Source organism: Narcine bancroftii, chromosome 8 (assembly GCF_036971445.1).
Source record: "Narcine bancroftii isolate sNarBan1 chromosome 8, sNarBan1.hap1, whole genome shotgun sequence".
NCBI lineage: Eukaryota > Metazoa > Chordata > Chondrichthyes > Torpediniformes > Narcinidae > Narcine > Narcine bancroftii.
This window is the reverse complement of record NC_091476.1, coordinates 15,174,430-15,201,075: the sequence shown is the minus strand read 5'-3', so window position 1 is coordinate 15,201,075 and position 26,646 is coordinate 15,174,430. Positions and strand designations below refer to the sequence as shown.

Here is a 26,646-nt window from a genome sequence, read left to right as displayed (position 1 = left end):
AGATTATTCAAATATCTTCAAATCCCACAGTGCTACCTGAAACTATTCAAATATCTTCAAATCCCACAGTGCTACCTGAAACTATTCAAATATCTTCAAATCCCACAGTGCTACCTGAAACTATTCAAATATCTTCAAATCCCACATTGCTACCTGAAACTATTCAAATATCTTCAAATCCCACAGTGCTACCTGAGATTATTCAAATATCTTCAAATCCCACAGTGCTACCTGAGATTATTCAAATATCTTCAAATCCCACAGTGCTACCTGAGACTATTCAAATATCTTCAAATCCCACAGTGCTACCTGAGACTATTCAAATATCTTCAAATCCCACAGTGCTACCTGAGACTATTCAAATATCTTCAAATCCCACGGTGCTACCTGAGATTATTCAAATATCTTCAAATCCCACGATGCTATCTGAAACTATTCAAATATCTTCAAATCCCACGATGCTACCTGAGACTATTCAAATATCTTCAAATCCCACGATGCTACCTGAAACTATTCAAATATCTTCAAATCTTTTTTCCAGTCCTGGGAGGCACCAAGACACAAGCTACTTGGAATACAAAGGGACCAGGGTAAGGGCCATCTAGTAAATTGCAGGTTATATATCATTGCATGTTATACTCTAAGATTACCAGATACATTTCCAGTAGGATTTGTGAAGTATCCTTAATTTTAATCATTATATTTTTAAAAAAATAAAAAGCAGTGAATAGAAATATTTTGTATTCCAATTACTCATCAGGATTTGGCAGTAATATTGCTCAATTTGTACAGTTAGCTCACAAAGGAATAAGCTCATGGGTGGGTTATTTTCAGCATCTGATTACTGAAAATCCTTTTGACTTGATCTGGTCAGACAGAGATTATTGGGAACCTGTAACAAGCATTTCCCAGTATTTGACAGCTGATGATTCCCATGTGATTTCTGCATCTGGGTACATGAGGTACATGGTGCCTCATGCAAAACCCCTTTGAGCATAGCAGGGGAACTTGAACAATTTTGTCCTTGGGTTACTTATTATTGGGCACTGCATGGACAAATATGCTTTTAATTGCATAATATCAGCCTGGCACTCTTTGAGGATAGGTAACCGGTTGTCAAATCCATATGCATATTGCTACCTCCACCCCCTGTACTATAACAACAACCCCAATACAGCCAATTTCTGGCCCACATCCCAATTTCGGGCTACACCTCCCTTCTCCCCATTGATAAGATCTACCGGTATTGTTGTCTGAAGAGAGCGTGCAAAATCACTGATATCCTCCAAATGGAAGATGTCATTAACGTCGATTGCTCCTGTTTCTATTAAAACCCCTCCCCTCCCCATCTTTATCCACCTGTCTCCTTTCCTCTAGTTTTCCCTCTCTCTCTTCCCCACCCCCTTTTCCCTCTTTCTCTTTCTCTTTTCACAGATCCAAAATCAATTCTCACCATTCCTCTTCTCATATTCAATTAATGCCTTTTGTCTGTTGGTGTGGACTCCTCTCCTCCCATTCTTTGTCTCCCTAAACTTTTTTCAGTTTTTATGCCTACTTTTCGCTTCTACCTTGAAGAAAGGCTCTGGGCCAAAATGTCAGTAACTCCTATGGATGCTGTTAGACCTGCTGAGTTCCTCTAGCATTTATTTGTGTTTTTACCACAATCATAGCGTCTAAAGACTTTTGGGGTTTCACTTAATAAATATGTGAATGCAGACACACATAGCAGTTTCCTGTTGCATGCAATGTATGTCTGCAAGTAACTTCTTGGATATTTGTCATTACATAAGTGGTCCTTGCCATTCAAGCAGCCCCAGGCCTTTACAGGGCTTGAGACATTTGCTTCATCATTGTTTTTATATTCCAAAGCTTAACTTTATTCACAATAATAAATATTAATAAGGAAAACTATTTGTATCTACATTTTGTTGTCGTAGCTTGGAGTGTCAACCATTTATTTCACTATGTCCATTCTTGGTATTAATATTGCCCCCTCAGGTTACTCCCTCTTCTGTTATTTGACTCTTTCCCTCCAGTCTCAGTCTTTCAATTCCCAACTTGTTTCAGTGGGTCCCTCATTAGACTGTGAACCAGCTTCAGTTGGGTCCAGCTCATCCCATCCCACCTTACTCTGACAGTGACACCCAGCTTGTGATCCTTGCTCACTCTCTGGAATCCACCTTTCTGCTGTACAAACATTCCCACCCACCGATCTACTGGCTGAATTCCCACCAACATGTGAACAGCCTGCAGCTGATCACCAATCCTGATCGAAGACTGACAAACTTACCCTGTTCACTCCCACTGAACGAACAACTTCCTACTCTCAACTAAAGCATTGGCGTCTTTTAAGTTGTTTCCTGTGCTGCACTTCAAAAAACACATATTCTTCCCATTTGAAAGAGCCTTAATGAAAGATAAATTAGTTAATGATTACTTTTCAACTTAACAGTAATTATATTGCATTTATTAACCCCTCAGGATAGATATCACATTAATGATTTGGAACCTCTAAGTTTGCAGCATCTAAAATGAAAATGTGTCAGTTATATTCCTTTTAGTTCTTGATTCTGTTCAAAGAATGGAACCTATTTTGGGAAATTTATTTGCTTTACTTTAAGTTGCTTCTAATCTTGTAGAGATATTTTAAAAGTGTTCAGACTGTCACGTTTGATACAACATTAAATCCACCTGCCTTTTGCTGAATCACTGTGTTAAGATTTCTCAGTGCATTCCATGTTCAGATACTGTAAGTGCCAACCTTGTGTTGCATTTTGAGGTGTCTTTAAATTTTGAACAAGTCACAATGGACAGAGAGGGTACTTACTCACCATGGTAGCACTCATTTTAAATGCTGTGACCTCTGTGCTGTTTCTTAGCAAAAGAGCCTCTCAAATGGATTCATGAAACAGAATAAAATGGTTCAGCTTCCTATTGCATAGCAACACTGAACCCATGTCATTTTTTTGCTTATAACCTAAGGCTTTTAACGGACAAGATACAATCTTTATTGAATTCCAAAGATCCAATCAATCTCCTCCAAGAGTGTCAATCAGTTACATAGCTGTGCAATAGGGCATGACTTTTTTTTGATTGCCCTGAGTTAAATAGGTTTCCTTCTATTGCCAGCTGCCATGGAAAATATTCAGGACAAGTTATTGATGTCATCTTAAAGAGACAGGACCCTTTTAATGGCCTAGATGCTATGACAGGCATTAATCTTTTTATTTGAATTGGAAACTATGGACAGATTGAATCTTGGAGGCTGAAAACATTACAGATAATTAAAAACACTTTGACCCAATAATGGATACCTGATCTATGCTTCATTTGGAGAGGAGGACACACCTTTCACATCAAATGCAGTTCTCCACATTGGAAGAGCTGTTTAGGTGTTTGCCAGAGAGGGAGAAGGTGCCATTGGTTGGATACTGGCAATCTTTCCTTTTCAGTCCTTTTGCAAGGTCTTGACCCGAATCATAGACTTGTTCAGATCTTACCCATTTTTATTCTGTTCAGTGTCTTCATCCCCTCTGACTTCAATGGAACTGGATATGTAGGTATAAATGGGCACCAAACTCTCACAATATTTGAAGCAATAGACAAGATTCTCCCTTTCATGGAATAAACTGCTTGCTAATTTATTACATATGTTTTCAGAGATTCTCTATCCTCCCTCCTTGCTGCTTAGTTTCTATAATCACCCACTGCTTGAACATGCTGGCACTGTGATGTGCAGTCCCTAAGTTCATTCTTGGCACTGGCTTGGCATTGAAGGTCATCTCACTAGGAGAGGAAGAATCTGTATGAGAATAGCTGGCAGTTGGGGGTGGAGCTATTGGAAATGGGTCTGTTAATCAGCTGGTTTAGGGAACTAAATACAATTGTGTCTGTCAGGGAAAGGGGGGTGTGGTGGGGGTTAAATAGGATTGGTTGCATCCTTAGCAACAAGAACGAGGAAATCAATATCTAATCAGGATACTTGGAATTCATCAGAGGTGGTTATTGGAGCTTTTGTTCCACATGATTTCTCTGAATAATGATTTGCATTTTTATTATGTTTTGCTATTTACAAAAATTTGCATCTACTTTCCTGAATAATATCATTTTGATTTGTATCATAGTATTACATCAAGATCTAGGATTTCAGGACATGTTTGTCAGTTTTATGTCAACATGAAGCAAACAGCTCAATTGGCAATTTGAGCAGAATCCTCACAATGGTGAACTAAGCGGGTGGAACTATTATTATCAGGCAGGAATAAATCTCTCAACTGTTATCCGCAGTCACAAATGCCGTGACTTAAAATGTCTAAAGTTGCTTTATTCACTTGCAGAGCTGCTTTTTTTCTTGTCAAAAATATCTTTTGTTCTGTCAGCTTCCTTTAAATCAAGGAATAAAATTATTCATATTTATTACAAGAAAGATATAAAAGCAACAGCATTATTGTAGTTAGGGATTATAACCTTCCCCATATTAAGGGCCTAGATGGGGTGGAATTTAATAAATGCATCCATTTTTTTTGAGATATGTAAATGGTCCATGCAGAGCCAGGACCATTATAAAATGAATCTAGGTAATGGTAGAAGTGATGGTGGGAGAACATTTTGGGAACAGTGACCATACTTGTATAAATTTCAAGATAGTTTTGGAAAGGAATAGGGTTATTCTCAAGCTGAAGTGTTGAACTGGGGCAAAACTGATTTCAAGGGCAAAAGATATGATGTGGCAAAAGTGGATTTGGAGCCAATGTCTGTAGGTAAAATGACAGCTGAGAAAGAAAGTTGGGAAGAGTTCATGGCCAACATGCTCCAGTCGGATTAAACACAAAGATTGGAAATTAGGGAACTTTAGATGATAAAGGATATTAAAGGTTTGATTAGGAGAAAAAAAAGTGCTTAGCAACTGGGATTGAAGGAGTCCCTTGAGGAATAGAGAACACAAGAAAGAAATTTGGAGGGTGAAAAAGGGGTCATGAAATATGTTTGTCCCAAGTTGCTCTATAGGAGTATTAGGAGTAAGACCATATCAAGGGAAAGTACGTGTCTCTTTGAGACCAAAGGATTATCGACATGAGAAGCCAGGTAACACGGGTGAGGTCCTAAATAAACATTTCTCATTTGCATTCACCAAGAAGAATGACATGGAAGGCAACAAATTCAGGGAAGGATCTGTGAATAATTCAAAGAGGAATCGGATGTTGGATGTAATGGGATACATAAAATGCCAGGGATGGATGAGCTCTATCCCAGGTCACTAGGAGAAAGAAGACAATTAGGGTCCTGACTGGAAGATTACTAATGTTCACCCTTTATTTAGGAAGAGCAGTGGGGATAATTGAGGGAACCAATGATCCTTGTGTAAGTGCTAGAGAATTTACTGGAGAAAATCCTAAGGGATAGGATTTATGTATGTTTGGAAAGGCAGGAACCTATCTGGATAGTCAGTTTGGCTATGTACAAGAAACTCTGTCTCATTAAATTGATTTGAGTTTTTTTTTGAGGGTGTCACTAAAAATATTTAAGACAGGATGTTGGACTTTATCCACAAGGACTTCTAACCATGGTAGGGATACTGAAATAAAAGGTCATAAGTTTAAGGTGAGGGGAATGAATTTTAAAGGGAATTTGAAGAAAAAACATTTTTTCTTGCACAGTGGTTGATATCTGGAGCTCAGATAAATTCACTATGGTTTAGATTGGCACGTTAACAGGCAAGGCATGGAAGGAGATGGGCAAATGGGATTAGTGAAGATGGGCAAAAAAGTATGGATGTGATGGGCTAAAGGGTCTTCTGCAGTGTTGCACAATTTTTATGACTCCAGGAATATAGTGCACGTTCTAGCAGGCACAGTTCTTGATCTCTTCATACAATTGGACTCAAGATCAGGTCAGGAGAGGCCATTTTGCAGCAAGACATCACTCTGGCCTTCCCAGGATAACAGGTGAAGAAGAACACCTTAATGCATTCATGTTGAGGATCCACTTGCTCTTTGCTCCTTCATGGCAAACTATTTCTCATGACTGAAATTATTTTTTCTCCCACTTCACTATCCATAAATTCACTCCATCATTTGAACACATTTTGTGATGAACTTCTCCCTATCAATCCTAAATTAATCTTTCACTAGTTTGAACCTGTATCCCCTTTTCGTACACTCAAATCAATTTGAAATATTTTTTGGATTTATCCTTCCCATCATTCTACATGCTGTTGCCCTTCAGCCATTGCTTTCAAGATTGAAACGGCTGATTCTTCTTTTTTTCCTTGTATTGAGACTAATGCTATACATTTGCCTCATAGATCTTTAAACTGTTTACATTTACTGGAACTAGATACAGATTGAAGATGTGATCTGACCAAAATCACCCACATAATGTCATCACGATGTTTATTCTTGCAGCCACATTATTCAGCATTCATTTTCCTTGGAGACAGTTGTTCTGCCATGGATGGATATCTTGACACTCTCCCTCAAATTCACAGCGAAGCATTTTTACAAAATCACATAACGTAATCAATTTACCTAGTTTATTTCTGTCTGCAATATTTGGTTATACAAGTGCCTTGTAATATGAAACTTGTTTGTAATTCCAAAGCTGCTTTCTTAGAAATGGTCTCTTTATTATCTCTCAAAATGCTTACTGACAAGTGTGGCTGTTAATCTGAAAACACCACAGTTATCAGCATACTTCAACAACCACCCCCTCCCCCCACAACCGCCACTATACTAGAGAGAAAGACAAAGGTTGCAGCTCAATAGCAAAACAACCACTTCAATGTTATCCTTCAAACCACACACTTGACTTGACAATGTATGCTAGAACATCATTCACTGGGTCAAAAGCCTACAACTCCCCAACAGAACTCCACAAAAACCTGGTCCAGGGGGATCTCAGTGATTCAAGCAGGTTGTTCACTACCACCATCTAAAATTTGGGTCTTACCAGTAGCAGCCATATTACATGAAAAAATAAAATAAGACTGAATTTTAATTTAAAAAAATTAGACATAAACATGATAACAGGCCCTTCCAGCCCACAAACCCGTGCAGCCCAAATACCCCAATTAACCTACAACCCCCATACCTTTTGAAAGGTGGGAGGAAACCAGAGCACCTGGAGAAAACCCACACTGCCACTGGGAGAATGTACAAACTCCTGACAGCCAGTGCCAGATTCGAATCCAAGTAATTGGCACTGTGATCTTCTTTGGCTTGGCTTCGCGGACGAAGATTTATGGAGGGGTAATGTCCACGTTAGCTGTAGGCTCGTTGGTAGCTGACAAGTCCGATGCGGGACAGGCAGACACGGTTGCAGCGGTTGCAAGGGAAAATTGGTGGGTTGGGGTTGGGTGTTGGGTTTTTCCTCCTTTGTCTTTTGTCAGTGGGGTGGGCTCTGTCGCTGTGATAGTGTTGCACTAACTGCTAATGCTAACCACAAACAAAACCAGAAATTGCTGGAAGAAGGCAGCATCCATGGAGAGCAAAGCAAAGAGACAATCTTTTAGATTACTGACCCTTCAGCAAAAGTAGAAAAACAAGCTTGCTTTAAGTTGCAGCCAGGAGAAAAAGGTGGAGAAAAGGGTGCACAGCAAATTTGTCGAGGTTAGTTATTTTAAGTACTGATACATGGGTGCAGAACAGAAACAAAAGATGAAGCTGAGACTAAAATATTCAGGAATACATGAGTGTAGAGAAAAATTGGCAATCTGAAACTACTGAACTCACCATTGAGATCCGAGGTGGTAATCTACACAAATGGACATATGGAAGACTGGTGTTTTTTCTTGATGCTGACATCATTAAACAATGTTGAAGATCTAAGACAGAGTGGTCGGAATGTAATTACAATAGAGAATTAAAATGACAGACAACTGGAAACTTTGCAGACTGAATGGAAGTGGTCTGCAAATCAGTCATCCAGCCTGAAGAGGCCAGCTATGGGCAGCAAATGCAATGCATTCAATTGGAAGAAGTGAAAGTAAATTGTTTCTTCATTTAGATAAGGACTGTAAGAGTCCCTGGGCAGTGGGAAAGGAGTTGCATCTGCCACAGTTGCATAACAAATTGTTGAGGTTGTCGGTGGAGATTGAAGAGCAAATCAGAGTTGTAGAGGGGATGATTGCTTTGAAACCCTGAGAAGAGGGGAGAGGAAGACGTCGTGGAATCCTGTTGAAAGTGGTAGAGTTGTGGAGAAATGAGCACTAATTACAACATCTATCAAAGGATCTGTTTCTCGTATCATGGGCGAGTTCTGGCAAGAGGGCAAGGGGCCAAGGCGCGGTGAGTTCCAACAGGAGCAGTGGCAAGGAGTCCGGACACGGAGAGGCCCGGCGAGTTCTGACGAGCGGTGAGGAACCCGGCCCAGCAAGAGCAATGGCGAGGGGCCCGGGCACGGCAGGAGCAGCGGTGAGGGATCCAGACGCGGCGAGGCCCAGTGGGAGGTCCGGTGGAGGGAAGCTCAATTTTGATCTTGTGTCTGAAATCTGATGTTCGTTATTAGAATAACTTTTGCTGGTAATGTATCACAAATTTCAGAGGTCTCCTGGATATCTGGCTGAGTGCCATTAGGGAGTCAGGGAGGAATCTCCTGAAATTGGCCACAGGTTTTTCACCTCCCCCAGAAGCCACATCATCAGCAAAGTAGGGCAGAGAGTGGCAGTAAATCCAAAAGGATTAGTGGTGATCGATAAAGAGACAGGGAAAGAGACAAGATCTTTTAATTTAAATTGGGAAGAATTAATGGAGACAGCAGTTAGGGCAGTCAATTGCAGGATGTGGGAAATCTGGGACAGCACAGTTGTCCCTGTTGACCATACCTGCATGAGGTGCATTGAGCTGCAGCTCTTGGGAGACCGCTTTAGGGAGTTGGAGCTGGATGGACTCAGGATCACTCGAGGTTGTGATGGAGAGGAGCTTGAGGGAGACAGTTGCCCCTAAAAGTCAGGAGACAGGTAACTGGGGGACTGTTAGGAGAGGGAGGGAGATGAGCAGATAGGACAGAGCCCCCCTGTGGGTGTTCTCTCAATAATAAATATACTGTTTTGGGTACTATTGGGGGGAGGATCTACCGGGGACCAGTCATGGTGGTCACATCTCTGGCGCAGGGGATGGCCCCTTGGCTCAGAAAGGAAGGGGGGGAGAGAAGGAGAGCTATGGTAGTTGGGGTCCCATTAGTTAGGAGAGAGAGGGAGGTGGTTTGGTGGGCGAGATCAAGACTCCAAGATGGTATGTTGCCTTCCAGGTGCCAGGGTCAAGAATGTCTCTGATAGAATTCACAGCATTCTGGAGGGGGAGCAGCCAGATGTTGTTGGCCATATGGGGACCAATGACGTAGATAGGAGTAGGGATGAGGTTCTGAAGAGGGAATATAGGGAGTTAGGAAAGAAGTTAAAAAAACAGGACCTCAAGGGTGGTCATCTCAAGGGTGGATTGCTGTCTGTGCCACACCCTAAGAGAGGGAAGGAACAGGAAGTTGTGGCAGATGAATGCATGGCTGAAGAGTCGGTGCAGGGGGAAGGGGTTCAGGTTTCTGGATCATTGGGATCTCTTCTGGGGAAGGTCTGATCTGTACAAAAAGGCCGAGCTGCACCTGGACTGGAGGGGAACCAATATCCTTGCAGATAGGTTTGTCAGAGCTGTTGGGGAGAGTTTAAACTCATTTGGCAGGGGCGGGGTGGGTGGGGGGGGGTGGGGTGTGTGGGAATCAGAATGTGAGGGCAAAGATTAGGGTAGAAGGATAAAAACATGAAACTCTGTGTTCTGAGCTGGTGATGAAGGACAGGCAGGGGACAAAACATAGATGTATCCAGCTAATGGAGCTGAAATGTGTGCATTTTCAGCGCTAGTTTTGGGAATAATTGGGATGAACTCACAGCATGGATCAGTATGTGGAACTATGATATTGTGGCCATTACAGAATCTTGGCTGGAGGAAGGGCAGTTACTGGGGTTTAGGTGTTTTAAAAGGAATAGCATGGAGAGGGTAGAAAAGGGGAGGAGTACTATTTTAGTCAGAGATCGCATCATGGCCTTAGAAAGGGAGAAAGCTGCAGAGGAATTTTTCATCCAGGACTTCCACCCACACCAACTCAAAGTCGAAATATGAAGGGAGTTATCTCTGTACTGGGAATAGTCTATAAATAACCCTCGGGACATGGAGGAGCAGATAAGCAGTCAGATCTTGGGATGGTGCAGGAAATACAGGGTCTTAGTTCTGGGTGATTTCAACTTCCCTAATATTGACTGGCACCTCCTGACTGCAAGAGGGATAGATGGGGCTGAAATTATCAGGTGTGTTCAAGAAGGATTCCTGACATAGAATGTAGACCGGCTGACGAGAGCAGAGGCCATACTAGATCTAGTTCTGGGCAATGATCCTGGTCAGGTGGCGGACCCCTCAGTGGGGAGCATTTTGGTGAGAGTGCCAAACACCCTTAGCTTCAGCATGGCTATGGAAAAGGATAAAAACAGACAAAATAGGAAAGTGCTTAAATGAGGAAGGTCTAATTATGAAGGGATGAGGCAGGATCTAGCGAGAATAAATTTGAAACATATTTTCAAAGGTGAAAGCACGGAAGTAATATGGAGGAAGTTTAGGGACCACTTGTGCTGGGTTCAGGATAGGAAAAGATGGTAGGACAAGGAAAAGATGGTAGGAGAAGGGATCCATGGCTGACAAAACCAGTCAATAGCAAGAAGGAAGCCTATGTTAGATAGGAAGCAGGAAATATATGGTTTATGAGAAATATATGGTTGCCAGGAAGCAGCTTAGGAAAGGACTTGGGGAATGTCGAAAGGGGAAAGAGAAGGCATGCAGGATTAAGGAAAATCCCAAGGCACTCTATGCATATGTGAAGAACAGAAGGATAATGAGAATGAAGATGGGGCCACTAAAGGAGACGAAATGTGCCTGGAAGTGGAGGCTGCTGGTGGGGTTTTAAATGAATACTTTTCTTCCAGTATTCATAAAAGAAAAGGACCTTGATCATGGTGAGGTCAGAATAGAACAGGCCTGTGAGCTGGACAATGTGGAGATTAAGGAAGAGGAAGTGTTGGATCTTCTTTGAAACATCAAGATTGATATCCACGGGGCTGGGTGCGATATACCCAGGTTGGTGTAGGAAGTGAGAGAAGAGATAGCTGGGGCAGTTGTGATCATTTTTGAATCTTCTTTGGCCGCGGGAGGTGCTGGAGGATGCGAGAATGGTAAATGTACACCCCTTATTTAACAAAGGTAATAGGGAGAATCCCGGGAATTATAGACCGGTGAGTCTTACATCAGTAGTATGCAAACTATTGGAGAGGATTCTTAAGGATACGATCTATAAGCATTTGGAGAAGTACAGTCTACTCAAAGATAGTCAGCATGGCTTTGTGAAGGGAAGATCATGCCTCACAAGCCAAATTGAGTTTTTTGGGGAGGTAACAAAAGAAATTGATGAGGGTAGGGTTGGTAGGCATTTGACAATGAGAGATTCATCCAGAAAGTCATGAGGCTTGGGATCAGTGGAATCTTGGGAGTGTGGATAAAAAATTGTAGGAAGAAAGCAGAATGGAAGGAAATTATTCTGCCTGGAGGACAGTGACTAATGGAGTGTCGCAAGGATCTGTTCTGGGACCCCTGATCTTCGTGATTTTTATAAATGTCCTGCATGAAGAGGCGGAAGGATGGGTCAGTAAGTCTGTGGATGACAAGAAGGTTGGAGGAGCTGTGGATGGAGCTGAAGGTTGTTGAAGGTTACAAGATGCAGAGTTGGGCAGAAAGGTGGAAGATGGATTTCAATCTGGATAAGTGTGAAGTGATGCATTTTGGAAGGACAAACCAGAAGGCTGAGTACAGGATTAATGGTCGATTACTTAAGAGGGTGGATGAACAGAAGGACCTTGGGGTTCAAATGCATACATCCCTCAAGGTCGCTGTAAAGGTTGATAGAATAGCTAAGAAGGCCTATAGGATGTTGGGTTTCATTAATAGGGGGATTGAGTTCAGGAGTAGAGAGGTCACGTTGCAACTCTATAAATCTCTGGTGAGATCACACTTGGAATATTGTGTTCAGTTCTGTCACCTCATTATAGGAAGGATGTGGAAACCTTGGAGAGAGTGCAAAGGAAATTTACCAAGATGTTGCCTGGATATGAAATCAAGTTTCATGAGGCAAGATTAGCAGAGCTGGGACTTTTCTCTTTGGAATGTAGAAGGATGAGAATTAGAGGTCAACAAGATTATGAGAGGCATAGAGAGGGTGGACAGCCAGCAGCTGTTTCCCAGGGCAGGAATGGCAAACACCAGAGGAAATGTGTACAAAGTTATGGAAGATAAATTTAGGGGAGACATCAAGGTTAATTTTTTTTTCTATTTTTACACAGAGAGTTGTGGGTGCTTGGAATGCCTTACTTGAGATGGTGGTGGAGGCTGAAACATTAGGAACATTTAAGAGACTCTAAGACAGGCACAAGGAAAAATAGAAGGTTACGGGGTAGGGTGGGCTTAGTACCTTTTTTCCGGGATATATGGGTTGGCACCACGTCGAAGGTTGAAGGGGCTGTACTGTGCTGTCGTGTTCGATGGGCTCCTTTCAATGATTTCTAGTGTTTGTTTTTAATTTTAACTTTCCAACTGCAGCAGTTTTGTTTTCCTTCTTTGAACTTGACCAGTTTGGAAATTCAATGCAAATTCATCTCATTCATGAAGGGAGTCAAAAGATTCCCCTCTCGCAGCCAAATATACCAGAGCTTTCAAAAACTCTGAAAATGCAACATTCCACAACCTTTAAACAAAGGAAATATTACCAACAAAACTTGACGCACAAAAAAGTGCCCCCGCTTTCTAAAATGCTCTGCATTCACCATTGCAGAGAAAAAAATTAGTGGAAATGTTCGTATTATGGACAGGAATGAGGTCAGTTGTCAAGACAGACTTGTGTGGCTGAATGTAAGGACAACTGAAAAGCCTGGTACATGCTGGAATGGTAAACTGAAAACAAACTCCAGAAATTACACAAATTCCACAAGTGAATTCCAGAGTGACTGCGACTTTGGCTAAAGAACTTTCGCTGATAATACTTAGATTTCATGCTCGAGTTTTGCCATTCCTAATGGGAGTTGGACAGGCTGGCTTCAAGCCCATATTCTTGACTCAAGTAGAAAGTTGTTTTGTAGCCAATGTCATTTCATCAACACTCCAGACATTAAATAATTCAGCAATCATTTTAATTTGTACCTGTTCCATCATCACTTGAGCCAAACCCGCAGATCAGCCTGATGTTTTGCACCCATCTATTCATTTCGCCCTCAGTTTTAGCTACCAAGTAGAATGTCCGAACTGGAGTCTTAACTTCAAAAATGTAATTGTTCTGGAATTCTTTTTTACTGAGCTTCAACCCAGCTTCAATATTATTGCATTCGGTGAGGTTTATCATTCTCAATGGTTTCTTGGAGTGGTTGTTTTTATAGTATTCAAGCACATCTGGATTGCCACTCAGTCGTCCACTGCGCAACACGAACCAACGTTTCCTCCAGGCCTGGAAAACACAGAATAGTTCGACTTAGACATCATCCCAAGGGCAGGTTTTTACAAAAAATGCTTCTCCCTTTTGAAGGGCTTGACTATCTCTGTACTTAATCTACTCTTTATAGTGGCTAATTGAAAACTAATACTGACAGCCTGGTTTAAAAACATGAAAGAGGTGGTGGGTAGAAGTTTGAACCAAAGAATCCAATCTTGTTATTCTTAGGTATGGGTATTAACGGATAATGAAACTAAGGATGATAATTGGAGATTATTTACAGTTTAGAGCAGTGGTTTACAAACATTTTCTTTCCTCTCACGTACCATCTTAAGTAATCACTTTCTAATCACAGAGCACCTATGGCATACCACTTAAGGTGGTATGTGAGTGGGGTTAAAAGGCTGAGAACCACTGCTCTCGACCCAATTGTTACTGAAATATTTTGCTTGAGAAAAATTGGCATTGGCCCATTTCCTTTGGAGTTATGAAACTGTGCATTTGATACGATTAAAACAGTGGTTTTCAAACTTTTTCTTTCCACTCACATTCCACCTTAAGCAATCCTTTACTCATCATAGAACACCTATGACATGGGGATTATTTAAGGTGATATGTGAGTGGAAAGAAAAAGTTTGAAAACCATGGGTTTAGATATAATCTAATTAAATGATTGAGGAGGCTGGGAAGAATACTCATAGTTTAGATTCCTCATCCCAGCTGGAAGTCCAAACCCTTACATGTTTCCTTAGTGAAGCCTCTGTAGGTTATTTGCTCTCCACACAGGATGATGAAAACTAGTGGCTGTGCTCTGCTTGCAAAAGAGGATGTGATAGGTGCAGGTTCCAGGCTGCAGGTTGTAATTTGTGGATATGTTGCACACATCCAGATGATACAAAACACTCATCTGTGAAATGCTGCTTACATGTGAGAACAAAGTCAAAATTGTAATTCAGTCTTTCTTCATTTGCATACATTGCACCCAGGTGAATGGAGGATGCAAATTCATTCAGGGTGTTGCTGAACTCAAAATAGTTCAAGGCACAAAGTTCTAGACAAAGAAAGTTTGGATCTTATGGATGATGAACGAGCCCACTTTTTCCTCTAGAGCAACCTTTTTCTCAACCTTTTCTCAAAAAGGTTCTCAACCTTTTTCTTTCCACTTACGTACCACTTTATGTATTCCCTATGCCTTAGGTGCTCTGTGATTAGTGTGGGATTGCTTAAGGTGGTATGTGGGTAGAAATAAAAAGTTTGAAAGTCATTGTTTTAATCGTACCTAATTGACTCATTATGTCACTCCAAAGGAAATGGGCCAATGACAATTTTTCTCAAGCAAACTATTTCAGTAACAGTTGGGTCTAGAGCAGTGATTCTAAACCTTCCCTTCCCACTCAAGTACCACCTTAAGCAATCCCTTACTCATCACAGAGTGCCTATGGCATAGGGATAACTTAAAGTTGCATGCGAGTGGAAAGACAAAGGTTGAGAACCACTGCCCTAAGAGGCAGCTTTTCCAACCTTGGCAATGAATTTTGCCAATCCACGCAGAGTCGCCTTCAGATTGGTTATCGAAGGAAAGTGTGGGGAGGACAAAGGATGAGCAAATTAGTCATCTAACCTTCTTGAAGTTAATTTGTTTCACCTGTGATTTAAAAAATGGTAAAGGTTTTACTGCTGATCAACTTACTGTGTGAGTAATCAAGAAGCCTGAGCTGGTAATCTAGAAAATGCAATTTTCTGCTGGGCCAAAGATCACTAGTGTTAGCTGGCGGGCAGCATTTTGCCTCTATAGCAGCTGTGGAATTTTTATTCCATTAATTACATGGATCTTAAAAAAAATAAATTATAACAAAAATCCCAGATTGAATAAAACATCTGTTTCATTAATATCTTTGGAAAATGTAAGGAAATCTGATGTCTTCAGCCAGTCTGATTTATATGTGATTGACTCTTAAATGTCATCTGAAATGGCTTGCCTGACTAGGGATTGGATAAAAAACACTGTCCTTTGCCAGATTTATCCAGTTTTAAATGAACAAAACAAAAAAATCATTCTGGTATTATGTGACTTTGGAATGAGACATCTATGAAAAATAGAGGCAAAACTGTGGAGATACCAAACCACTAGAATCAACACAAATGGGATGTTGCAGTTGGTTTTGTCTTCCCCAAGTGAGAGGGTCGGAAAAATAGCCACTTAACTGCTACCTTACTGGAAATTCAATTAAGGAGAACGTGTGTGTGTGTGTGTGTGTGTGTGTGTGTGTGTGTGTGTGTGTGTGTGTGTGTGTGTGTGTGTGTGTGTGTGTGTGTGTGGATTGTGGTAAATTGAGTTGTCATCGTGCACTTTATGCTTTAATGATCGCTACACCCTCTTCTGAGGTTCACATGTACAGAATACAATTTGAGCAAAATGCTGCCCACCAGTTAACACTAGTGATCTTTGGCCCAGCAAAAAATTAACTTGTACAGAAATGTATGCTCCAGCAAGACGACCATTCTTCGAGGGAGAGCAAGAATGGGTGCATTAAAGACACGTATAATTTAACAGTAGTTTGCCTCTTTCCAAATAGTAACATTTCGATCAAATCACAGATTCGTTAATAATAGAAATATTACACATTGGTCATCGATGTAATTATGATAAATTCCTTTATAGGTAAAGGAACACTATTCTTGTAAGTGCTATCACATGGCTTTGAATTGAAAGGTGTGGTAAATGTGGTTTAACAGAGAACAAAATGCTCAGCATTGGGTGCTTAAAGGAGAAGCCCACACTGTGCATATGCAAATCATTTTCTTATTCATATATTGCGCACTTTCATGTTGTGTGAGCTTTTTTCAAGACAACCACTCCGTCACTCAAAAGATACAATGAAGGAAACTTAATGGACTTTCATCCAGTAATAAATCTACAGTTATCCATTACAATATTCAGTAAATTCTAAAGGTAGTGTTGATTTACCACAGAATTCAGGAAGCAGGTAATTATTTGCCAGCTCTCAGCTCCAGCACTGTTCATATCCCTCACAGGCCTCTGAAAGACCCAACGTGTGGGTTTTACAGTGGGACTGAATTTCAACAGTGTGTCTGATTGGAGACAGCTGCAGATAATGGTCTACTGGAATCACACTGGGTGTTTTTATGAAGCGGCACCACTTTGGGCTAGCTCCATCAAGAGAGAAAGATGTGGATTTACCTTTTTAAAGAGAAGGCTGCTGCAGCGTCACTTTTATGAAGAACGGCGCCTCGTTGCGTCCTCTAGAGCCAATGGAGACGGGGGCAACAGGTGCCATAGCACCACCCGTCAACATGACAGCATATATACACGGCAAGCAATGGCTGTCTTCGTAACCCATAATCCCGCATGCAGCTAGAACCGCTCTGGGAAACGCAGAGGGGGATTATGGGTAATGAAGATGGCCATTGATCCACCTTTTGCCCAGCGCTGTGCCTCTGGCATGCTGAGGCACTCCGACCTCCAGCACTTATGCGGTGTTACTGCTACAAACACTGGGACCTGGGTTGCGGGCTGACAACATCATCACGGCCATCAGTCCACCTGTTAGCCAGCCACTTGCAGTGGCAGTACATTTAAAGGAGCAAGGCAGAGCACTCTGTTCCACTTATGCAACCAGCCTGAGGAAGGATCAGATTCAGCATCTTGGAGCCGCGTGGGGAGGATTTATGGAGGTAGGTTCAGTGATGGGAGGGCGGAGAATATCATCCTTTACAGTCACAATTTTTTTTCTCTATAAAAGGGCCTAATGAAGATAGGATTGATGCAAGAATGACTTCAAAGACTGATTTGCAGTATGAACTGCAAATCTATTTTACATTTCCTATTGCCTTGGTGTGAAAAGGTTTCTGACATCACAGGAAGTAGCAAAATTCAATGCTAAACCAGGTGAGAAAATGTAATTAGATAGCAGAAAATAAATTACGTAAATCTTCTTCCCAAACAATTTGGCTTTGACATCTCAAGGATCAAAAGAGGCCTTTTATCTTGAACTGATTTTGTCATTTTCAAACTACATCTTTTTTTTACTGTATACAGATTCAAAAATAAGAGTAATGGAATCATAAAATTTTAACAGCATTGAAATGGGCTTCTCGGCCCAACTTGTCCATGCTAACCAAGTTGTTGACTCAAGTTGATCCCATTTACCTGCATTCAGTCTTCATCCATCCAAATCTTTCTTTTTCCATGTACCTGCGCATATGTATTATAAATGTTACAATTGTACCCGTCTTTACCACTTCTGATGGCAGCTTGTTCCATATACCCCCCCCCTCTCTCCCGTGCAGAAAAAGTGCCTATCGAATCCCTTTGAAATCTTTCCTATGCCATCATTAATCTCTGCTCTCGAGTTTCAGATTCCCCTTACCCTGGTGAAAAACACCATGACAATGTCCCTCCCCTATGCTCCTCATAAACATTCATCATGTCCCATCATCCCCTCCTGCACTTCAGGGTGAAAAGTTCCTCGATCCAGCCTCTCCTTAGGATTCAAGCCTGCCAGAGCCAGTAACATTCTTGTGAATCTTTTCTGCAGCCTTTTGAGTCCAAGAATAATTTTCCTACAGTGAAGTGACCAGAACTGCGCACAATATTCCATGTGCTCTCACTATGGACATGGTGTCCACGCTCCTGTACTTAGTGCCTTGACCGATTGAAGGCAAGCACGAAGAAAAGTCTTCTTCAACTCTGTCGACTTGTAGACAAGAGATAGGTATGTTGGAGTTTCCAAGGCCGGGGAAATTTTTTGTCCTCTAATTTATTTTTTCAGGCCCCTTTGCCCTCACCCTATCCCCAATGAATTAATTTTCTTTCTATCATGGAATTCCAAAGTTGCTGACAGTGATTTGGCCCTCTCCACAACCTCTACTGTATCTCTTTCGCCATTTCAGTCAAGTAAAATCAGCTAACCTTTCACGTTTTTATAAGATACGCTGAGAATGTACTCTGAAGTCTAAAAGTTTTTTTTTAAATGGTGCTTGTTAACTCTACTAAATAAACTGTCAGAGGCAAATTAGCTAATTTCATGTATATGTAATGACAGACATAACTATTGAAAATATTATGGAGTTTCACCACATCTCTTAAACGTGCATATTCTGAACTATATATTCCATTATTGCAAGTTCCAAACGCATTTATCACTCTGTATAATGCTGAAGAATTCTGATGAAGTTTTATATTTTCCAGCTTTTCTGTCAGTGAAAATTCAGTAACATGAAATGACAGTTTAGTCAGAATGGTGACGTAATTGACGCAGAACAACAGGCTTTCCCTGACAACCATCACCATCAGAAAAGGAGAATTCATTGCTCCAGAGTTGGGCCGGGTTTTGAACGTAGCTTCCTTTGTAGTCTGCAAGGGTGTGCCTGGGAAAATCTTTGTTTCATCACAGATGTTTCTTGATAAGGTTTTGCATTTTGTGTGACAATTTTGTAGTATTGGTATGATTTTACTTTATTCTTTTTGTTTAACTCTGGGTAACGTCCAAACTTTGATTTACATGTGGAAAGTATAATGCTGTGAATCTCATCAATATAGCAAAGGGAGACCCAGTGGTCATCTTGGGCCTTTTGATGATCCTCTGTATTCTATTCCGAGGCTTTGCAGCTACCATGCAACATGACAATGCAGCCAGACAGGACTCTCTCAAATGTGCTCCTGCAAAATGTTCAAGTTCTTTATTTACCGTAGACAAACCCTAAAAAAAATTTCAAAAAGGTGGGGTTGACTTATACACCAGATATCCTTTAGAGACCTTAAATTCACCAGGAAAAAAAAGATTGACGTTAATTCAGAAAATAAGTTGGTGCTGGAAGCACCTGCTCATTGCCAGTGCCACCATTCCCTGCCACCTCTCCTCCACTGGGCAGCGTCATAACCGCTCCTACCTGGGACCCTGAAGTCACCGTCGCCACTCCTGCCTGGTAGTCCAAGGTTCCTGGTCTAGCTCAACAGGCCTTCACCGCTGCTTTTTTTTTTTACTTACTTAATTTACAGCTTTGTTACTTGTGATTGGGGTGATTTAAAAATTTTTTTGGGTTGTTCCTGGGAGGCCTGAAAAGTGGTGGTCGACCTATACGCTGGATATAATGTAAAACTCTGAAAATTATGCTGAAAAATGGGGGTTGACGTAGCCCCTGGTTGATTTATATGCTGAAATACACAGTATATAGCACGTTTTTTTTCAAACCAAACCAATCGATCAAAACTAGTACAACTATTTACAGGTCAACTGATTAAGATCTTCTGAATAGACCACAATTGCAGTGAATAGTGCAACGCTGTCAGAGGTTAGGAACATACAAAGGGTTTCAGACGTTAAAATGTTAACGATAGAAGGTACATTTTAACCTGGATTTAAAGCAGTTGAGGGAGGGGGCTAGCTTAATGGTCAGGGGAATGCTATTCCACAGTTTGAGGGCTGCAACCGTGAAGGCCCGGACTTCCCTTTGTGTGCGCTTAGTGCGTGGAACAGCCAGGTGTCCTGCGATAGCTAACCTGAGCTACTTGGGATCGGAGTAGGGCATAAGCAGATCGGAGATATAGTGGGATATCGGAGATATGCTCTCAAGATGGAGGCTGGTAAACCTGAGGAAGTGTGGGTGCAGCTGTGCCTTCCTGACTAATGAGGTGGTATGGATCCAGGCAGGATAGGTCATCCATTACAGTATATATACGCACCAAATATTTTGTGCTTTCCACTCTCTCCATGATGGAGCCATTGATATGTAATGCGGAATGGTCGATATTTATCCTCCTGAAGTCCACAGTCATTTCATTTTTTTTTCCATGTTGACACTCAGATTATTATTCTCGCACGATGAGACTCCTAACCTCCTCTCTGTAAGCAGGATCATAAAATTGATGATCTATTATAAAGCTCAGTATCATTTGAATGGTATGAATGCATATCTGAGACCATTTCTTTCATAAAGGCAGTCTTGCCATTTTTACTTGAGGGGTTGGTTTGGAGAGAAATCAATCTTGAGAGCTTAAGGATATTTTCAAGCCAGTGGAGAGTTGCTATCCATTTACAGGGAATCTACTACAATCTGTGTTTACAATTGCATCTGTTTAATATTCTGTCAGTGCATGTACATATTTCAGCTTCACTTTAAAGACACTTACATGAGTCAGATGTGAGTAACTGCTAATCAATTATTTATCATGACATTAGTCTGATCTTATGGCATCATTTCTCATTTATTGTATTCGTAAGTAACACTTGACATGGTGACTGGGATAAAGATGCCTCTAATATAAATAATAGGTTTTTTTCAATGTTTCAATTAAATCATAAATGTATTAAAAGCAATTTTTTTTTCAAAGAAGCTTTCCATTTTCTGTCTTTCATTGTCTATGTATTTAACTTGAAAGGAACGGTGCCAAACTGGAACCAGACAATTATATGGTGAGCCTTGAATACTTATACTGAAGGAGGCAGCTGTCAAATTGCCTGCAAAATCAAGCATTAAAATAAAAACTAGTGCAATGTTGGGCGGTGTGTAATGTTGTATGCAAACAGCAAGTCCACAGGTCCTCTGCCCATAACCCTTAGAATCCCACACCGCCATTACTCCATGACTTTGAATGAGGCCCCAGCTTTTAGAAATAAAATTAACTAAAAGGCAGCAATACAGAAAAGGTGTTTACCATATCTCAATGTGATTTGCATGATCTCACTCATAAACTCTGTAATTTTTGAATACGGTGCCTTGCCAAGATGCCTGCAGTAGGAGAGGGCCAGCAAAGAACCCAAGGATTCCCAGTGGTGTTGAGAGTGGAAATAATAATCTTGGGTTTTGCTGAGTTGGCTCATTTCAATTGGACTAATACAATTACTTGGGAAGGGAAAATAGACCAACACGCACTAGATGTGACTGTAGACAATTGGAAAATGCATATAAAGTTATACAAGCAAATTTGCAGATGCTGGGATCCAGTGCAATGCACAAAAGTTCAGGAGAAACTCAGACAATACAGCATCCAGAGGAAATAAAAGACAATCAACAGATAGATATACGGGTGGTGGTGGGGGGGGGGGGGGGGGGGGGAGAAGCATGCCATGTGATGACGTGGGGTTAGGCTGATGATCCCTGCTCTTTTCAAAAAAGTGGATAAAAACTGACAAAAAAGGTTATAAAAATTACAGAAAATATAACTATCTGAAGATACATAGAAGACGTCAACAATGCCACCAAAGAAGGATAAAGGCCTTACTGTGGTACAAGAAACTGAGCAAGAAAAGGAAGAGAAGGCTTACTTTAAGAAAGGATCCTGGAGCTGTCCGTGAGGTAATATTCTAAAGGAGAGAGGCCAGAAGCCGGGGAGCCCTTGGACATTGCAGCACAAGGTCTCCCCCCCCCCCCCCCCCCCGACAATGGCTGCTGATATTGGGTGAAGAAGTGACTCTGCGCAGAGCACAAAAAAAGAATGGAGGAAATTTAGAAAAAAGATTCCAGACACGCACGGCTCCAGTGATCAAGAAGAAGACCTGGAAAAACAAAGGAAAGAACAAAAGCAAGAAAAATGTAGCAAAAGGTGCTGCTTTATCTTCTGGTAGAATTAAAGCAAATGTTAGATTTTTTTTCGACAATCCATGGAAGTGTTAACTGAAGAAGTAAGGAAGAATGGTGATCTGATGGAAAGATTAATACAACAGGTGGACACTAGATTTGAAATAGTGGATGGAAACATTAAAGGGAATGAATTTGAGATTTAAAATCTTAAAGATCAAATGAAGAAAGCACAAGTAGAAGCAGCTGCTAAACATGATCAATTATTGCAAAAAGATGTATTGGAAAATTTGAGTAGACAGAATAATATCAAAATTGTTGGACTTAAAGAAGGTGGTGAGGGTCAAGACTTGAAAAAATGTCTGTGACTATGGATACCGGAATCATTGGGTCAGGCTGCATTTCAAGGTGTATGGAGATAGAATGAGCCCATAGGGCTAAACTTCAGCCTGACCAAAGGTCCTGTCCAACACTTGTCAGATTCCTTTGATATGAAGTAAGAGAAAAGATATTGGAGCTCGCAGCAAAACAAGCAAAAGAAAGACAATAACCTTTGAATTACAACGGAAATAAGATTTTCTTTTATCCAAATATAAATTTATTGAAAAAGAGAAAGGTGTTTGCTTTGAGATATCCAGCTGTTTTGAAAGTATTCGTCCTGGGAGGGAGGAATAGATTTTTTACTGAGCCTAATGAAGCAAAGGTATATGCTGATTCACTGCCTGTTAAAGATCAGCAGATGGTTGTAGATATTTGAATTCATTATATAACTGAGAGGTTTTGCTGTAACTGAAAATACATAGAGTTTCGAGAGAGTTTAAAAGGAGAGGAAGATTTAACCTATATTGTGCATGATCTAATATACTGGATAAGATTAATGGATTAAAAGGTCTATTGATAAGCTTATAGTAAGGGATGGTCTGATGTTTTGAGTGAGTTAGTGGGGAATGTGATGCTGATCACTGCAGAGTCATGGGCACTAATGCGACTAGTTTTGCATCCTGTACAGATCAGGGTGATAGAGACACTGTAACATCATGTGCCTCTGGGGTTTTTCTATATCTTCCTTCTTTTTTCTTCCTTTCTCATCTTTTCTTTTTTTGGTTCTTAGCCTGGACTGTTTATAGATGTAAGATATTATAAAACACAAGGTATTAATGATGTGCTTATGAAATTTTATCAGAAATTATATAAATCAGAATCTTTGAAAGATGAAGATAAGATGAATATTTGTCCAACATTACTTTACCACAGTTAAGCTTAAAAAAGACAGAAATAACAAATCCATATTGATGATTTTACCAAATAATAAGGCTCCAGGGGAGGATGGTTTCTCTCTGGAGTTTTATAAAGAATTTAAAGAGTTATTAATTCCAATATTCATGGGGTTATTAAATCAAATGGAAGATCTTTGGGACTTAACACAGTTTTAAACAACTCAGTTAAGTCCCAAAGATCTTCCATGTTATGTTATGGATAAATACTGCAAATGCTTTGATGCAAATGGAAAATGAAATTTATAAAAATTAAAAAAGACAAAAAGATATACTTGAATAAAAAGTTGTTGGGAGGTGGAGAGGAGAGAGGAAGGGGAAAGGGAAGGGGGAGGTGTATAAGCTAATGGGTAATACATGGATACAGGTAGGAGGGTAGGTAGAAGAGAAAGTAGAGGTGATAGGTGAGACAAAGAATGATTGCTCTCTGATAGGAGGTGAGGGAAATGGGTGGGGAGCTGGAGGTCGGAAGACAAAGAGATAGGGAAAAGGATAAACCGGGGGAGGATTAACAGAAATTGATATTGATGTCATCTGGTTGGAGACTGTACAGACAGAATACAATGTGTTGTTCCTACAACTTGCAGGTGGCCTTGATATGGTGGTCATGGCCAGACTTGTCAGTGTGGCAACGATGTGTGGAAATTGTTGGCCCTGGGAAGTCCTCACTGTTACAGCAGATAGAGTGATGGTTCTCAAGGAAACAATCTCCCATTCTGTGTCCAGTCTCCCTGATATCTGCATTGGGTGCACCAGATGGCCCATACAGATTCACAAGTAAAGTGTTGATTCACTTGGAAAGACTAATTAGGGCTGATGGAGGTGTAAGTGAAAGTGTGGCACTTCCTGCGGTAACCGGGGCAGGTACTGGGGATGAGGGAGCTACAGAAGGAGCAAGCCTTGTGGAAAGCAGGGAGAGGATTGCAGGGGAAGAAGTGTTGGTTGGTGGGATCTCTTTGTGGCTGAAATGTGAAGAATAATGGATAAGGGTGGTGGTAGGTGAGGAAAACAATGTCCAGCTATCTAGTAAGCAGAGAATTAATCTCAACCAGAATAGTGCCAAATTTCAAATGCCACAAATACTCAGCTTGTTGTTTATTTCTCCATTCAATGAGAATATGTGTCCTAATGTGACTTAACTCTGCTGTTACTGTTGTGCTATCTTTAACGATGACAATATATTTTTAAAAAAAGCTATCTATTTTCAACTTAAAATGTAACAACCGACGGCCATCAATGCATGTTTAAATGAAATTTGCCTATGAAGTGTTTCTGAGCTTGTATCCTGAAAGATCTTAAGGGTTTTCATATTTTTCTTCTTAAGAAATGTGAGCTTCAAATTATCCAATATTATCCTGGTAACAATGACTAGTTAAATTGCTACTTGTGTAAAGCTTTAGAGGGCCTTCATACCCCATCAGAGGTCAAGATCTTTGCTTGGAGCCAAAGCTAGTAATAAACTAATGTTTTGTGACTTTGTAATGCCAAGTGAGAGGGTATTAAATTGGTGATGGGATGTTTTTGTGCACATAACCAACTTAACACAGACAGATGATGCCTAACTGGTTCATCCTCAATTGGACCTCGTTCTAATGCCCAAATAACTTGGGCAAGATGCTTATGCTTATTGAGTTGCTAGATTGAGGGGATGTCGACATTTCAGGAGGATAAGTTATAGTCAAATTTCTTGTTGGTTCATAGGCTCAGGTTATGGAAGGTGTCAATGTGCAGGGTTGGGGTGTTCTTGCATCCTAGCTGCTCACCATGGCCATGAACTGGGAGGAATATTCTGGCTTCTTGTCTAAATTTAAAATGATCAAGTTATTTATTTTGTTTGCTGGCACCAGCAACTTACAGGGACTGCTGACAGAACAGCTGGACGTGGCACATGGTCGCTCGGTGACATCCAGTTTAGGGTAGGGTGGGTCCCAAAATAGTTGTTATATTTTATTTACCCAATATGGTGAGATGCATTTTAGGGTGTGAGATAGCATGATGAAATCAGCTCAATTTTGTGCCTGAGTAACAGATAGAATTAGTTCCAATTTCCATCAGTGTTTGAAAACACCCAGCTAATACTGTCGAGAGCAAATTATGCCATATTTTTAGCATCCAATGGTCACATTTATTATTTACCTTGTGGCATCTCTGGGATTGATTCCAGGAGCTGACAAGAGTCCCATGAGATTGTAAATGGGATTCTTCATTTTATAAACTGTTAACAACTGAAATACAGCTCCATTTATGAACATTTGAAACCAGTGAGTTTGACCTTCTTAAAGCTGAGCTTTAAGAAGCTTTAAGGAGCTTTCTATTGTCTATGAGTTTTAGGGAATGGAGGTGAGGATGGTCCTTTATTTCTTATTATAATGGTTAAAGTACAACTGTACTCTATGATTATAGCCATGTCTGTTAATAAGCGACATGTATCAGGAATGTACATATCTTATAAATTGAATTATTTCCTTATAGGAAGAAGGCACACAATTATACCAGTGATTGATTTTTGGGCAGGTATTGCAAAATATTTTTTTGCCCCACCAGCCAATTAACCTCCATCCCCTGGTACATTTTGAACAGTGCGAGGAAACTGGTGCACCTGGTGGAAACCCACATCTACTTATATATTTATTCAACCTTCTTTGATTGATCAAGACCAATGTTGGAATGCAATTTCAGGGATGCATAAAATCATCAGGCTTAACGAACATCTACTTTATGTGCAGGCTGGCTTCTGGAAATTTATTTTCTCCCTACCAGTGAAGCCTTCACATGCAGTGGTTCAAAAGGTTAGCTCGTGAATTAGTCTCGAGAACAATTATGGATGGACATGAGATGAGAGAATAATGACACAAAATGTAGATCTGGATGTTGAATACAAGTACTGTAGAGGACATGACATTGGAGGGCACTGCACCTTGAGAAAAGACCGGTCTTGTTCAATGCGCACAGAACAGCATTTTCCAGACAAAGGCATGGGGAGAAGGGATGGACTCAAGTAACTAAAGACATTACAACCCAGCCTATGGATTTGTGCAAAATGTCAAATTTGACTCTTTTTGTGATTTATGCCCACATCATAAATTGTACATGCAAGTGCTTACCCATGTGTTTACACAACCGCACAGTGATAGCTCAAGGGACTGGAGTTGATCCTGACCTATGTGCTATCTATATTGTGATGCTCTGGTTCCTTTCCATCCCCCAAACACATGCACGCTGGTAGGTTAATTAGCCACTATAAATTCTCCTTGGTGACATGGTCTTGCCACTCTGTCGCTTTGTGCAAGCTCCTAGCCCTGGCTATTTTTTTTTCCATTCT

At 40.7% G+C, this 26,646-nt stretch overlaps 1 protein-coding gene across 5 annotated transcripts in view; it reads right to left on the bottom strand.

Annotated features, from left to right (window-relative positions):
- gab3 (GRB2 associated binding protein 3) overlaps positions 1 to 26,646 on the bottom strand; it is a 99,387-nt gene that overhangs the window by 35,278 nt on the left and 37,463 nt on the right. For 4 of the 5 annotated variants that reach the window (XM_069892947.1, XM_069892945.1, XM_069892944.1 and 1 more), the window contains one exon: positions 13,224 to 13,524. The exons of the other annotated variant lie outside the window; for it this stretch is intronic. In XM_069892947.1, the coding sequence (XP_069749048.1) occupies positions 13,224 to 13,422 (199 nt within the window). In that variant the 5' untranslated portion in view covers positions 13,423 to 13,524. The remainder of the gene's footprint in view (positions 1 to 13,223; positions 13,525 to 26,646) is intronic. 5 annotated transcript variants of the gene reach the window in all.